This window comes from Bos javanicus, chromosome 19, assembly GCF_032452875.1.
Source record: "Bos javanicus breed banteng chromosome 19, ARS-OSU_banteng_1.0, whole genome shotgun sequence".
In the NCBI taxonomy this organism is placed as follows: Eukaryota; Metazoa; Chordata; class Mammalia; order Artiodactyla; family Bovidae; genus Bos; species Bos javanicus.
In genome coordinates, this window is record NC_083886.1 from 19296895 (window position 1) to 19312534 (window position 15640).

At 39.6% G+C, this 15640-nt stretch overlaps 1 protein-coding gene across 10 annotated transcripts in view; it reads right to left on the minus strand.

Moving 5' to 3' along the window:
- RHOT1 (ras homolog family member T1) overlaps positions 1-15640 on the minus strand; it is a 68647-nt gene that overhangs the window by 48481 nt on the left and 4526 nt on the right. For all 10 annotated transcript variants that reach the window (XR_009731243.1, XM_061390423.1, XM_061390418.1 and 7 more), the window contains exon 2: positions 738-796. Coding sequence is in view for 9 of the 10 variants with exons in the window: in XM_061390423.1 (XP_061246407.1) it covers positions 738-796 (59 nt within the window). In the remaining variant the exon portion in view is untranslated. The remainder of the gene's footprint in view (positions 1-737; positions 797-15640) is intronic.

Below are 15640 nucleotides of genomic sequence, written 5' to 3' on the forward strand. Positions count from 1 at the left end.
AAGTCCATTCTAAAGGAGATCAGTCCTGGGATTTCTTTGGAAGAAATGATGCTAAAGCTGAAACTCCAATTCTTTGGTCACCTCATGCGAAGAGTTGACTCATTGGAAAAGACTCATGCTGGGAGGGATTGGAGGCAGGAGGAGAAGGGGATGACAGAGGATGAGATGTCTGGATGGCATCACCGACTTGATGGACATGAGTTTGAGTAAACTGCAGGAGTTGGTGATGGACAGGGAGGCCTGGCGTGCTGCGATTCATGGGGTCGCAAAGAGTTGGACATGACTGAGCGACTGAACTGAACTGAATATCCCTTTCAGCTCCCTTTTTACAGATGCAACAACTAAGGCAGAGAGATGACAAATGTCCTGCTGCTGCTGTTGCTAAGTCGCTTCAGTCGTGTCCGACTCTGTGCGACCCCACAGACTGCAGGCCACCAGGCTCCCCCATCCCTGGGATTCTCCAGGCAAGAACACAGGAGTGGGTTGCCATTTCCTTCTCCAGACAAATGTCCTAGCTAAGGTCAAAAGAAAGAAACACAAAGGCCTTATGTGAACTCAGAGCTGGTTTGGCTCTTTCTCCTATATTTCAGAGATGTCTTGTAAAAACTAACATGAGCCTTTCTAAAAGTCATTAACTATCAGAAAGGAAACACATACCAAAAAAAAACCTAAAATGTATTTCATTTAACTCAATTTTGATAAAAATTTAAATGTAGGAAAGAAATCACAATGCCTACCTCTTCTGGGAATTCTTCACTGACTAGAGACATAATCAGTGATGTCTTCCCAACTCTAGCTGTGAAAAGAAAAAAAGATTACTTTAATAAAGTATTCAGATTCTAGAAAGCTCAAATTTAGCAACCACACAGCAAAGTACTGTTATTTGTTACCTAAAATCAGAGGATCAGAGCCATCTAATTACTAATTTTTAGTACATCTTTTTTTTTTCTGCTTAGAAAAGTTACACAGGTTCACCGTTTAAAACAAAAAAATTACTAAAATATATATACTATAAACGTAAAAATCTCCCATAGTATCCCCCATAAACTGTTTAATATGTGTAGTCTCCCAGATCTTCCCACACTTGTATTAACATATTATAATAATTTACCACAGTAGAATCAGAGTATTTATACTATTTTACAATTTTTATCACTTAAGTATGTATTGGGGCAGTATTCCACGACAATCTTTAAAAATCTCCCAGAAGAGGGAAGAGAAAGTTATTATTTAATAAATACAGAGTGTCTGTTGGTAATGAAGCAGGAGTTTTAAATGTAGAAAGTGGTGATAGTTACACAACATTGCAAACATATTTAATGCCCTTGAACAGCATATTTACTAAAGGTAAAAAATGTTATGTTTTTTGTCTATTTTATCACAATTTTTAAAAGCAGTAATAATAAATGCATTTTATATTAACATTTAAAAGCTTCCTACATTGTTTTTTGGTAAGTGTATAAGAAGCCAGTGTGTGATGTGTCATAATTTATTAATGTAATCTCCTAATGATGAACAGTGCTGCAATGTTAATCTCTACAGGATAAGTTCCTAGAAGTGGAGCTCAAGTTAGCACACATGATCTTCTTGTTTTTAATAGACATTGTTATATTACTGCCAAAAAAGAATAATCTACATGCTTACCAATAGAAGATCAGAGTGTCTATTTCTTCTTAAAGGGTTAGTAAGAGCAAAGAAACTTTCCTGTTACATTTTCTAACCTAGCAGTTTTTTTAATGTACAAACTTAAATTCTTAATTTTCTTTCTGAAACTTGACTTGCATTCCCATCATTTTCTGATCTTACTATTATTAGACTTTCAAATGCTTATCAACTAAAGTCCTTTTGTGACTCTAGAGGAAAACAGTCCACCTGCCTGTTGATCTCTGCTGTGATAGCAAACTATAGTTTTCAAAAGTCTAAATATAAAAGAGCTGGAAAATGTTAAAGTCAAGGAAAGTCACATTGCTTTGCTAAATAAGTGACTAAAAGAAAGTGTGACTAAAACTACAAGTCAAGTCTGTGGAAAAATAATGACTGGCTGGAAGGGAGAGTACTGGTCAAAACAACTCAGAGGGCGAGCTGCAAACAAGCGGCTACAGCTGATAGAAGGCAGCCCAGATGTTTAATCGGCATCCTCTGGCTCTGACTCTTCAATCCTTTCAATTTACACGTGTGAGAAGGCTTGGGCCTTCTTCAAGGGTCTGACAATAAGGTAACATTTCCCTGAGTCAGAGAATCTGGAGCCCATCATCAGAGAACTGCTAGGAGCCAGGTACTGAAGTCAACTTATCCAGCTCCCCACAGAAATTTCAGATGAAGAGCCTGGGACCCAGCCACAATGATTTGCTCATGGTCTCACTAGAAGACTAGTTACAGACCTAGGAGAATAACCCATTTTAACACGTTAGTAATACAGAAAATGCATGATGGTCCCAAAAGTCAGCGAGCATCACATACACAAATACTACGTAAGTTAATTAAAATAATTCACTGATTCACTGGTGACTAATCCAGCAGCTCTGGCTCTTTTATTTTATTTTTAGAAAATTCCAGATGTACAGAAAAATTGCAAAAATAATTCAAAGGACTCAAGTCTATACTTTAACCAAATTCCCCACATTAGAATTTAACCATACTTATATTATTCTCTCTCTCTCTCTCTCTCTATATATATATATATATATAATTTTTAAAAAAACATTTGAGAGTAAATCACAAACATGATGCCCCTTTACCCTGAAGCATTCTAGTATGTATTTCCTAGAAACAGTATCATTCTCTTACATAACCACAGTTAAATCAAGTTATGTCAAGATCAGGAAATTAACACCCCAAAGAGTGCTATTACGTAATCTATAAACCTTATTCATGTCTCACTATTATCCATTATAGAAAAGAAAAATCTTTTCTGTCCAGAATCAAATGTTCCATTTGGTTGTCATATCTCTTTAGCCTCCTTTAATCTGGAAGCTTTCCTCCATCTTTGTCTTTCATGACCTTCACATTTCTGAAGACTACAAGTCATTTATTCTGTAATATCTCTCTCAACTGGGTTTGTATGATGTTATCCCACGATTAATTTCAGGCTCTGCTTTTTTGGCAGAATATGAGAGAAGTGTTGTGTCCTTCTCAGAGTGCCAGAGCAAAAAGGAGATAATGTCAATTTATCCCACTACTGTGACGTTCGCTGTCATCACTTGGAGGAGGTGGTGCTAGGTTTCTCCAGTAAAGTTATTTTTTTCTAATTAAAAAATATCTTATGAGGAGGTACTTTGAGACTTTGTAAATTTTCTGGTTCTCATCAAACTTTTGGCTATTAGGTTTAGCAGCCATTCAAGCTTCTTGCCTAAAACAAGTATTGCTATCATGGCTGCTAGATGGTGATTTTTTATTTCTATCTATTCTCCTATATTACTTTACATTCTCCTGTAAGAAAAAACTTTCCCTTCTGTTTATTATGAGTGTGGCCTCATGGATTATTGTATTATTCTGTGGGTTATAATCCATTATGGTCATTATCTGGAGGCTTAAATTGTTTCATTTTATTTAAAAAAATGGCAGTTAGGCCAGTATATATCACCATGAACAATATGATTTTTTTCTTTCCTTTTTTTATTATTAAAAAATGGAAACATTTCAGAATTAGTGACAACAGTGTGATCCAGTGTGTGAACCCATCACCCAACCTCATCTCCTTTCCATATTCTCTCTTTTCCTTTCCCATGAATTATTTTGAGGCAAGTCTCAGATACGTATCATCTTCACCATGTACAATATGATTTTATAAATATGTATAATTTGGGGGACTAGAAAAAGTCAACACTTTCGGGGAGATAATAATACCGTCTCTTCAAAGTTCCAGTAAGAATTAAACAACATCATATATGTGAAAGTGCTTAGGCAGAGCACCTGACCTATCACTGTCTCTCAATAAATAAAGGTTTTAACTTTCCTTCTTAAAAAACAAAAGTCACTTTGGTGGTAAAAACGGTCACATTCTAAATTTACAGATGGCAACTGAAATTTACTTCAATTTTAACATGTTAAATGCATTCCTGCATCCCTTCTTTGCATTTCTTGAGCACTTCTACACTCGAGACATTATTCCAAGTCAGGGGATACTACTAATCAAGGCATTACGTTTTCCCTACTTTTATATTCTTGGAGATTATATTCCAATGGATTTATGATATTTTTCACCAATAAGGAACACTCTTTCTACATATCAGGATAAAAAGCTCAAAAAAAAAAAAAAAGCATAACCATCTTTGCCTAACCCTTTGTACTGATCATTCAAGTTCTGTCAAACTTCCTCTGACATTTTTAATACTCATTCTTTCCTGTTCCCAGGTTCCCCTAAATATAGCACTTTTACCAAAACACTTCCTAGTTCACAACTTTCTACCCCCTTCTCCAGTCTCTCCTCTCATTAATATATCAGTAATACACATGCAGGCCATCTTTCTTGCACATTCTTTACATTTCCTAACTCACCTGATCAAAAGCCATCCCGACTCTCAATTACCTACCTCATCAAAGTGTCTCTATTCCACTGGCCTTTGAAAATCACACATAATTTAACCCCCGATCATCTATCTCTCCTGCTAGTCCTCATACACGATTTACTCCAATAAGGCCATTCTGTTCTGTGTAAGCCCAAACAAGCCATGATGAATCCTGGCCTCCCTCACGTGGTTTTCTTCATCTAAAAATACCTTCCCCCTTCTCTGGTCTACTTTTCCAAACATTTACATCTCTAAAGGACAGCTCTGTCTCTTCATTCTTTCTGGAGCCTCTCCATTGATCTCCAGTAGCATATTGGGCAACTATCGATCTGGGGAGTTCATCTTTCAGTGTCCTATCTTTTTGCCTTTTCATACTGTTCATGGGGTTCTCAAGGCAAGAATACTGAAGTGGTTTGCCATTCCCTTCTCCAGTGCACCACGTTTTGTGAGAACTCTCCACCGTGACCCGTCGGTCTAGGGTGGCCCCACACGGCATGGCTCATAGTTTCATTGAGTTAGACAAGGCTGTGGTTGATGTGATTAGACTGGTTAGTTTTCTGTGATTGTGGTTTTCAGTCTGTCTGCCCTCTGATGGAGAAGGATAAGAGGCTTATGGAAGCTTCCTGATGGGAGAGACCTACTGAGGGAGAAACTGGGTCTTGTTCTGATGGGTGGAGCCATGCTCAGTAAATCTTTAATCCAATTTTCTGTTGATGGGTGGAGCTGTGTTCCCTCCCTGCTATTTACCTGAGGCCAAACTATGGTGGGATTTGATTTAGGTCATACCTGAATGGTCTAGTTGTTTTCCCTACTTTCTTCAATTTAAGTCTGAATTTGGCAATAAGGAGCTCATGATCTGAACCACAGTCAGCTCCTGGTCTTGTTTTTGTTGACTGTATAGAGCTTCTCCATCTTTGGCTGCAAAGAATATAATCAATCTGATTTCGGTGTTGACCATCTGGTGATGTCCATGTGTAGAGTCTTCCCTTGCGTTGTTGGAAGAGGGTGTTTGCTATGACCAGTGCATTTTCTTGGCAAAACTCTATTAGCCTTTGCCCTGCTTCATTCCATATTCCAAGGCCAAATTTGCCTGTTACTCCAGCTGTTTCTTGACTTCCTACTTTTGCATTCCAGTCCCCTATAATGAAAAGGACATCTTTTTTGGGTGTTAGTTCTAAAAGGTCTTGTAGGTCTTCATAGAACCGTTCAATTTCAGCTTCTTCAGCATTACTGGTTGGGGCAAATCAAATCCCTTATGATTATACAGTGGAAGTGAGAAATAGATTTAAGGGACTAGATCTGATAGAGTGCCTGATGAACTATGGATGGAGGTTCATGACATTGTACAGGAGACAGGGATCAAGACCATCCCCATTGAAAAGAAATGCAAAAAAGCAAAATGGCTGTGAAAAGAAGAGAAGCGAAAAGTAAAGGAGAAAAGGAAAGATATAAGCACCTGAATGCAGAGTTCCAAAGAATAGCAAGAAGAGATAAGAAAGCCTTCCTCAGCGATCAGTGCAAAGAAATAGAGGAAAACAACAGAATGGGAAACACTAGAGATCTCTTCAAGAAAATTAGAGATACCAAGGGAACATTTCATGCAAAGATGGGCTCGATAAAGGACAGAAATGGTATGGACCTAAAAGAAGCAGAAGATAGTAAGAAGAGGTGGCAAGAATACACAGAAGAACTGTACAAAAAAGATCTTCACGACACAGATAATCACGATGGTGTGATCACTGACCTAGAGCCAGACATCCTGGAATGTGAAGTCAAGTGGGCCTTAGAAAGCATCACTACGAACAAAGCTAGTGGAGGTGATGGAATTCCAGTGGAGCTATTTCAAATCCTGAAAGATGATGCTGTTAAAGTGCTGCACTCAATATGCCAGAAAATTTGGAAAACTCAGCAGAGGCCACAAGACTGGAAAAGGTCAGTTTTTATTCCAATCCCAAAGAAAGGCAATGCCAAAGAATGCTCAAACTACTGCACAATTGCACTCATCTCACACACTAGTAAAGTAATGCTCAAAATTCTCCAAGCCAGACTTCAGCAGTACATGAACCATGAACTTCCAGTTGTTCAAGCTGGTTTTAGAAAAGGCAGAGGAACCAGAGATCAAATTGCCAACATCCGCTGGATCATGGAAAAAGCAAGAGAGTTGCAGAAAAACATCTATTTCTGCTTTCTTGACTATGCCAAAGCCTTTGACTGTGTGGATCACAAGAAACTGTGGAAAATTCTGAAAGAGATGGGAATACCAGACCACCTGACCTGCCTCTTGAGAAACCTGTATGCAGGTCAGGAAGCAACCGTTAGAACTGGACATGGAACAACAGACTGGTTCCAAATAGGAAAAGGAATACGTCAAGGCTGTATATCGTCACCCTGCTTATTTAACTTATACGCAGAGTTCATCATGAGAAATACCAGGCGGGAGGAAGCACAAGCAGGAATCGATTGCCAGGAGAAATATCAATAACTTCAGATATGTAGATGACACCCTTATGGCAGAAAGTGAAGAAGAACTAAAGAGCCTCTTGATGAAAGTGAAAGAGGAGAATGAAAAAGTTGGCTTAAAGCTCAACATTCAGAAAACTAAGATCATGGCATCCGGTCCCATCACTTCATGGCAAATAGATGGGGAAACAGTGGCAGACTTTATTTTTGGGGGCTCCAAAATCCTGCAGATAGTGACTGTAGCCATGAAATTAAAAGACACTTACTCCTTGGAAGGAAAGTTATGACCAACCCAGACGGCATATTAAAAAGCAGAGACGTTACTTTGCCAACAGAAGTCAAGGCTATGGTTTTTCCTGTGGTCACGTATGATGTGAGAGTTGGACTATAAAGAAAGCTGAGCGCCGAAGAATCGATGCTTTTAAACTGCGGTGTTAGAGAAGACTTTTGAGAGTCCCCTGGACTGCAAGGAGGTCCAACCAGTCCATCCTAAAGGAGATCAGTCCTGAGTGTTCATTGGAAGGACTGATGCTGAAGCTGAAACTCCAATACTTTGGCCACCTGATGCTAAGAGCTGACTCATTTGAAAAGACCCTAATGCTGGGAAAGATCGAAGGCGGGAGGAGAAGGGGACGACAGAGGATGAGACAGTTGGATGGCATCACCGACTCGATGGACATGAGTTTGGGTGAACTCTGGGAGTTGGTGATGGACAGGGAGGCCTGGCGTGCTGCAGTCCATGGGGTCGCAGAGTCCGACATGACTGAGCAACTAAACTGAATTGAAGGACGCCTCAAATTCTACCTCACAATTTGTGGGATATGACATCCGGGGGCTATTGAAGCCTTCTCCCTCCTCCTCTGAACTACTCCTAAGCCATTTCACAGACTGTTATGAACAGAAAGTACTAATATACACTTAACATCTATGAGTCTGCATTAACACAATAACCAGATATTTGAAAACACTGAATGGAATTTTCTAATTTTACACTGAAAAGGAGAGAAGAACCCGTAGCACATCAACTAGACTGAGGTACATAACTTGATCTCACCTTGCCCCAAACACAATGGTATTGCTGTAGCTTCAGCACTGCTCTTTTGGAAATCAGGCCTACCCTTGGGAGCTCCTGGAACTCCCCCATTCACAGCTTTTCTTAAGAATGACTGAAGAGCTGTGAATAGGAAACTGCTGAGGCAATCAAAAACAATTCCAAAGGTACTTTGCTCAACTCATTTTTAGTAAAAACAATAATTAACGTTGAAATTAGAACTATTTTTTATCCATTTATTTTTGGCTGCACTGGGTCTTCACTGCTGCACGTGGGCTTTCTCCAGTTGCGCTGTGTGGACTTCTTTGCAGTGGCTTCTCCTGTTGTGGAGCGCAGGCTCTAGGGCTTCGGCAGTTGTGGCTCCCAGGTTCCAGAGCACGGGCTCAGTAACTGTGGTTGCCTGGGCTTAGCTGCCCCACAACGTGTGGGATCTTCCCAGACTAGGGATCGAACCCGTGTCTCCTGCATTGGCAGGTGGTTCTTAACCACTGGCCCACCAGCAAAATCCCAAAATCACAATTAGCAAAGGAGGATGTGATACAATAAAGAATACATCTGGTCTTTATGCCTAGTTCCTGGAACAGCTTCAAAATCCCTTGGAATTTCCTGAGTGAAACCAGTGTCCTTTGTTATAGTATCTTTCAACCATGCTTCAAGTTATCCTAATGCGGTGACTTATTAAAGGGGAAGGGAGGGCCTAGACAGCTTTCAGCATAGGGGTCAGCTGCCAGAAAAAACCACCATGTGATGAGGGGGTTGGAACCTTTAGCCCCACCCCAAAACCTCTGGGGAAGTGGGGGTGGGGTGCTAGAGACTGAGTTCAATGAAGGGGCTACCTAATGAAGCCCTATATGAAAACTCTGGACATATCAAAGCTCTGGGCATCTTCCTGGCTGGTGAACACACTGATGGGCCATAAAGGTGGTGCACCCTGACTCCACAGGAACAGCAGGTCCTGAGCTCAGGACCCTTCCGGACCTTCTGGCTGTTCATCTGTGTAATCTTAAGCATGCACTCTCCTGAGTTCTGTGAGTCATTCTAGTGAATTACTGAGCCCAAGGGGTTGTGGGAAGCCCCTAATTGTAGTCAGCCAGAAAGAAGTGTGGATAGTCTGGAGACCCCACTGGCATATAGAAACTAAAAAGTAAAGGTGGATCTTGTTGGGGATCTTGCCCCTTAATTTGTAGGATCCGAGGCTAATCCAGGGTAGTTAGTGTCAAAATTGAATTCAGCTGTAGGACACCCAGGTAGTTTCAGAAAATTGTCAGAATGTAGACAGCATGATGGTTTTGCATTTCTAAAAAGAAAGGATGGCTCAAAAAACTGAGAAACACTGATAACAGAATTTCTATCCAAGAGTACAAGTTCCACTCAGACATAGCTGTGCCCTGCCCGAACCAAACTAGGAAAGACACTAGAAGAACACAGAGTATTATGCTTCTAATGACCCATCTTTCTTCTGCAGGCTCCTAACCAGTTTATTTGGTAAGTATTTACCTAGTTGTCTTCTAAGAAAGTTTAGCCTTAGATACTCTGGGGAATAATATGGAACATGTATAAAACAACAGATAAAATTGCCATAAAATAAGTATGGATCGAGTGCTATGTTCAATCATTCTGTTTTAAAAAGGGAAGGGGAGATAAGGAAGAGCAGGAAGAAAAGTGAATATTTTCTCCTCCCAGAAGTCTCTCTAAATGTAGCAGGAAATCAAAAAGCTCATAAAAGAAGCTCCCTAGAAGGAAAAAAAAAAAAATCAGTAAAGACATCTAAGCAACCTTCCAGCACATCACCCATGGTCTCCTGAAGGATCTCCTAGACCTCCTTGGCAAAAACCTGATGTGTCCCACCAGCTAATGAATATCTCCAGAAAGACTAAGAATAAAGTATTTTGCTATCACCCACAGGAAACTCCACAAGGGCAGGGAACACGTTTTCCTTGCTCAGTGGTCAATCTGTAGCTCCTAGCAAATGCACTTAGTAAAATGGAGCATAGCGGCTAAGAGCACATATTTGAATTTCAAGAAAGTGGTTGGTTACCTTTGCGGGAAAGGGAGGGAAATACAATGAGGAGGGAGCTTCAACTGATTGGTAATGTTTTATTTATTAAGCCAGGTGATGAGTATTTGTTAGATGAATCTTTTTACATTTTATACAAACATTTCACCAAAAAAAAAAAGAATATAGGCTTTGGAATGAGACAGAACTGGACTGCAATCTCGGTGTCAGCACTTATAAGCTGTGTTTCCTCAGGCGAGCCACGAAGCCTCACTTCGTTCATCTATAAAATATAATACTGAACAGCTTTACAGAAGTGGTAAAAGGATTAAATAAGACGACAGATGCATAATGTTTGGGACAATACCTGGCACTCATTAAATACACAAAACAGTAGTAGTTGTATTGAGGAGGAGTTTGAATTAAAGGAGTTAAGCAAGCACTGGAGCAAGATTTTGGAACCGGCCCTGAGTTGTCACTGACTTTCTCTGGGCCACCATTTTCCCATCAGTTTAAAAAAAAAAAAAAATGGATTAGATGCTATTAATGTTTATATTTTATGATTTATCTAAACCAGCATGTAGCACAGCTAGAAAACAGGCCTATAACAGACAAAAGTGCACGTTACATTAATGGTAACTTGTCCTGCAGTATCCTCAAAATGGGAGACAGATCCCCAAATTGCATCTGTTATCTGTTTTAACTGTGTACGGGACTGTGATCTGACAAAAACATTCATCTATCTGTAAGAACACAGAGGGACTCATGGAGCCAATATGGGGTCCAAGAATTTCTAGTACTTGATGACTTACATTCAGCATTTCATAACTTAAACGACTCCTTTCATCACGACCTTGTTTAGGGTTCCAGCAACTCCAAACCTTCAGCCAGCTCAAGTTAGTACTCATCTCCACATGTATAGTCTCCAACCTAATTCCACATGATTATTCACAATGGAGGTAAACTCAAGCTGACCCTTGAACAACACAGGTATGGACTGTGCGGGTCTACCTTGACAGACTTCTTTTCAATAGCAAATACCATAGTACTACACAATCTGCAGATTTGCAATGTGGAATCACAGACTCAGAGGAACACAGTAAACAGAGGGCTGGTTACATGCAGATTTTCAACTGCAGAGATGGTCAGTGCCCCTAACCCCTGTATTGTTCAAAGGTCAACTGGACACAACTTAGCGACTAAACGACAACATAAGGTTATCTTAAAATGAGCCAAGCCACCCTCTTCTTATTCCAGATATTTACCAAACCTTTTAGAAGATCCAATGCCTATACAATACCTGTGACCTTTGAACTTCGGGCCCTCTGTGGCCCCAAGGGAGATGCCTGCTTTTTCCCTGGTCTCCTAAACCCAACAACTACCGCCAGCACAGAGGTCCCCAGAAACTCTTCCACTCTGAAGAACTCTCCTGGGTATCACAGACAGCTGACCCTTGAACAACCGGGGGTAAGGGATGCTGACACATGCACAGCTGAAAACCCTAGTATAACTTAGAGTCGACCTTCTGCATCAGCAATTCTTCTGTATCCTCATCCCTGGATTCAACCAGTATTTACTATTGAAAAAGATCCTCAGATAAGTGGATCTGTGCAGTTACAACCCGCACTGTTCAAAGGTCAGCTGTACAGGTCTATAATGTTATCCTTGATCTACTATGTTAGGAATGGGAAAAAAAATGAATCAGATCCTCAATAACTTAGATACTTTCCTTGGTCACAAAAACAAGTCTCACTCTTGGGTCTTAAGAAGTCTGCCTACTTTAATGTCTTGATTCTTCTCATAATCCCCTTATTAGAATTATTGGGTTGGCCAAAAAAGTTCATTTGGATTTTCCCAGAAGATTGTACAGAAAAACCCAAATGAACTTTTTTGGCCAACTCATTATCTTTAAAAAATTTTATTTGTATCCTACCATTCTAAGGCCCTCACCAGTTTCAGAAGAAACCTACCCTTGAATCCTCAACTCAAAATGTTAAACAAAATGTTCAAAATTATGTCAATTAACAATATCAAAATGCCTAGTAGTTTCTAAAACAGCTAAGGGCTTATTTCTCCTTAATCACCATCACTCAGGTTCCCTTAGCAAAATGCAGGTCTTCATCAGGTGCTCCATGTTACCTTAAAGTTCCCCTCAACCATAACCTTTAAAGTGCATCCACTCTTACTGCTCTTCTTAGAACAACGCTTTTTTAATCATAGTCCCTTTCTGCTTTCCCCGAGGACCCTTTGTATCTCCCGTGATATTTTCAGAAGAGAAAGATCACTATTTTGAAGAAAATCAGAATTTTTCACAGCTCAGCTCTTCAGGGCAGTTCCGGCTCTCTGCAGCGACTCCTGCAAAAGCACAGACCTGCCACCATGTCTGTCCCAACAGGGCAGGCCTCAGAGGCAGGAAAGGAAACAGCTTTGGGGAGAGGAGGCCTTGGAAAGACAGCAACAATTTAAAAACTTAACTTATGCTTGATCATACAGACTTAGGAGTGCGGTACCAACGAGTAGGAATAAATTTCTGGCACCAAAAAGTAGGAATAAATTTGTACCGATACTATCTTTCAGACTGTGATATTCTGTTTTCTCACCCGTATTCTGCCTCATCCGTTGAGGAATCCGAGGCAGCGTAGCACTCACTAGAGTAAAACAACCCTATCTCGTTTCTGAAGTAATTGTCTAATAAAAGACCTTTAAAAAAAAAAATCAAAGAACATGAATCTCTTTCACATAAAAATCCAAGAGTGGTTTCCTTTTTTAAAACAAGTTCGAAATAACAGCAAGAGTGAGAGAGAGCGTACAGTGAACTGGGAAGCAAATAAGCAGGCATGTTTTCACTAGTATCGTTTTGGGTTTCCATTTGGAGGAGCAGTGAGATAATAGCTGCTTTAACTAATGAAGGGTTACACAGATATGATTTAGTTTCAAAATGCTTTGGATAAGCTAAACTAGGGTTGTTTTGCTTCTCTTAAGGTCTACCCACCTAACCTTGAGTGAGACGATCAAAGAAATAATAAAGCAGCAGGTTTAAAGTTAAAATAGGCCACTTTCAAGCTAATTTTAATTGAGAAATAAATGAATGCCTTGAAGATAAGGAAAAATATTTTAGATTATTAGAAATTTAAAGCTATTTAAACAAGCCTATGATCAAAAAAGTCCCTTATGGGAATTCCCTGGGGGGTCCAGTGGTTAGGACTCCATGCTTTCACTGCTAAGCGTGCCGGTTCAATCCCTGGTCAAGGCCAAAAAAACACAAAGTCCCTATGACAATGTCAGATGAGTATAAGCACTATGTAGTTTTAACTACTCCAAAAAATAAAAATTATTTCCATAAAGGAACAATATCCCAAGCTCTTCTCTAGTTATTGTATCAATTAAAATTTAATATAAATACAATATATATTATAAATGTTATATAGTACAGTTTTATAACAATAACTAGAATTAAATTTAATAATTATATACAATATAAGTATTGATATGGAGGACAAAAAATTATCCTTTGTTAGCCAGCCATCTGATGGTCTCTACTTCCTCTATTTTGCCTGACAAATATTAAAGTGATCTACAAAAATTACAAGCATGGCCACAATTATTCCCAAGGACAGAAGGCCTTCTGATTCAGTTCAAGACAACATGCTACAGTTCAGTCTGAAACTCCATGCTTCTAAGTAGGTCATCCATGGGAAGCATAATTCATCACTATAGAGTAAATTATCTAGATTTATCCAGGCTAAAAATTTCTTTGTCTTTTCATCAAAGCTTTTGAACATCCAGTTCTAAATGACAGCAAATTCTTAATATTCATGAAGCGGAAATAACATTCTCTGGTTCCAATTACCATCCTACCAGCCATTTTGGGAAATTCTTCTTGATAACAAACACCCCATGCTTCAAGTAGCAAAGGGATCTACTCATTTTTATCTGCTTCTTTATTAAGAAGCCTTGTTGGCTCTTCCTAAATTATTGTAATTAGAATAAAAAGGGAGGAGGAGAGTGACAGATGAAGTTGTAATTTAAACTGCAAAACTTTAGCATTTGGGGAAATAGCTGAGCACTGTTCCAAAAGAAAATTTCATTGACCATATATGCAGACAATGTCAGCTGCAGAAGGACAAATGCCGTGGTCTATCCCTCTCCTTCAAACTCCACCAACACTAGTGCCCAACTGGCGCCAGAAGAGCAGAAAAGACAGCAGAAAACAAGTCTCAGTACATGCATAAGGAGGATATAGAAGAGACTCTATATAAACAAAACATACTATGTATTAGGTTGGTGCAAAAGTAATTGCGGTTTTGCACTGTAGAATTCTGCCATTTGATACTGGAATATATTCTTAAATGTGGTTATGTTATACACCATTTTAATGCACATTTCTCGCTTTATGAGTTTTTGCTAATGACCAATTACTTGCTGTTTATTTTATATTTATTTTAGACTAGGGAAATGATGTTAGACAAAAAGCGATTTTCTTATTCAAGTTCAAAATGGGTCGTAAAACAGTGGAGACAACTCACAACATCAACACATTTGGCCCAGAAGCTGCTAACGAACATACAGCGCAGTGGTGGTTCAAGAAAATTTGCAACAGAAATGAGAGCCTTGAAGATGAGCGCAGTGGCCAGCCATCAGAAGTTGACAACCAATTGAGAGTATCACGAAGCTGATCCTTTTATGACTACATGAGAAGCTGCTGAAGAACTCAACATGGACCGATCTATGGTCATTCCGCATTTGAGGCAAATTGGAAAGGCGAAAAAACTCAGTAAGTGGGTATCCCATGAGCTGACCACAAATCAAAAAAATTGTCATTTTGAAGTGTTGTCTTCTCTTATTCTACACAACAACAAACCATTTCTTAATCAGATTGTGACATGCAACAAAAAGTGGATTGTATATAACAACCTGCAATGACCAGCTCAGTGGCTGGACCAAGAAGCAGCTCCAAAGCACTCCACAAAGCCAAAGTTGCATCAGAAAAAGGTCATGGTCACTGTTTGGTGGTCAGCTGCCCATCTGATCCACGATAGCTTTCTGGATCCCCGCAAAACCATTACAATGGAGAAGGACGCTCAGCAAACCAATGAGACGCACCGAAAACTGCAGCACCTGCAGCTAGCACCGGTCAACTGAAAGGGCCCAATTCTTCCTGACAACACCTGACTGCACGTCGGACAACCAATACTGTATTTAAAAGTTGAACGAACTGGGCTACGAAGCTTTGCCCTATACACCATATTCACCTGACCTCTCACCAAACTACTACCTTTTTTTCAAGCATCTTGACAACTTTTTTTGCAGGGAAAACACTTTCACAACCAGGAGGCAGAAAATGCTTTCCAAGAGTTTGCTGAATCCCAAAGCATGGATTTTTATGCTTCAGGAATAAATCAACTTATTTCTCATTGGCAAAAATGTGTTGATTGTAATGGTTCCTATTTTGATTAATAAAGATGTGGTTGAGCCTAGCTATAATGATTTAAAATTCACTGTCCGAAACCCCAATTACATTTGCACCAACCTAGCAGACTGGACTTTCTGTGGCCAATCACCCAGATGATAGTAGGCACCATACTGCATTGAGTATCTATCACCCAGACACAGTATAATTAAAAC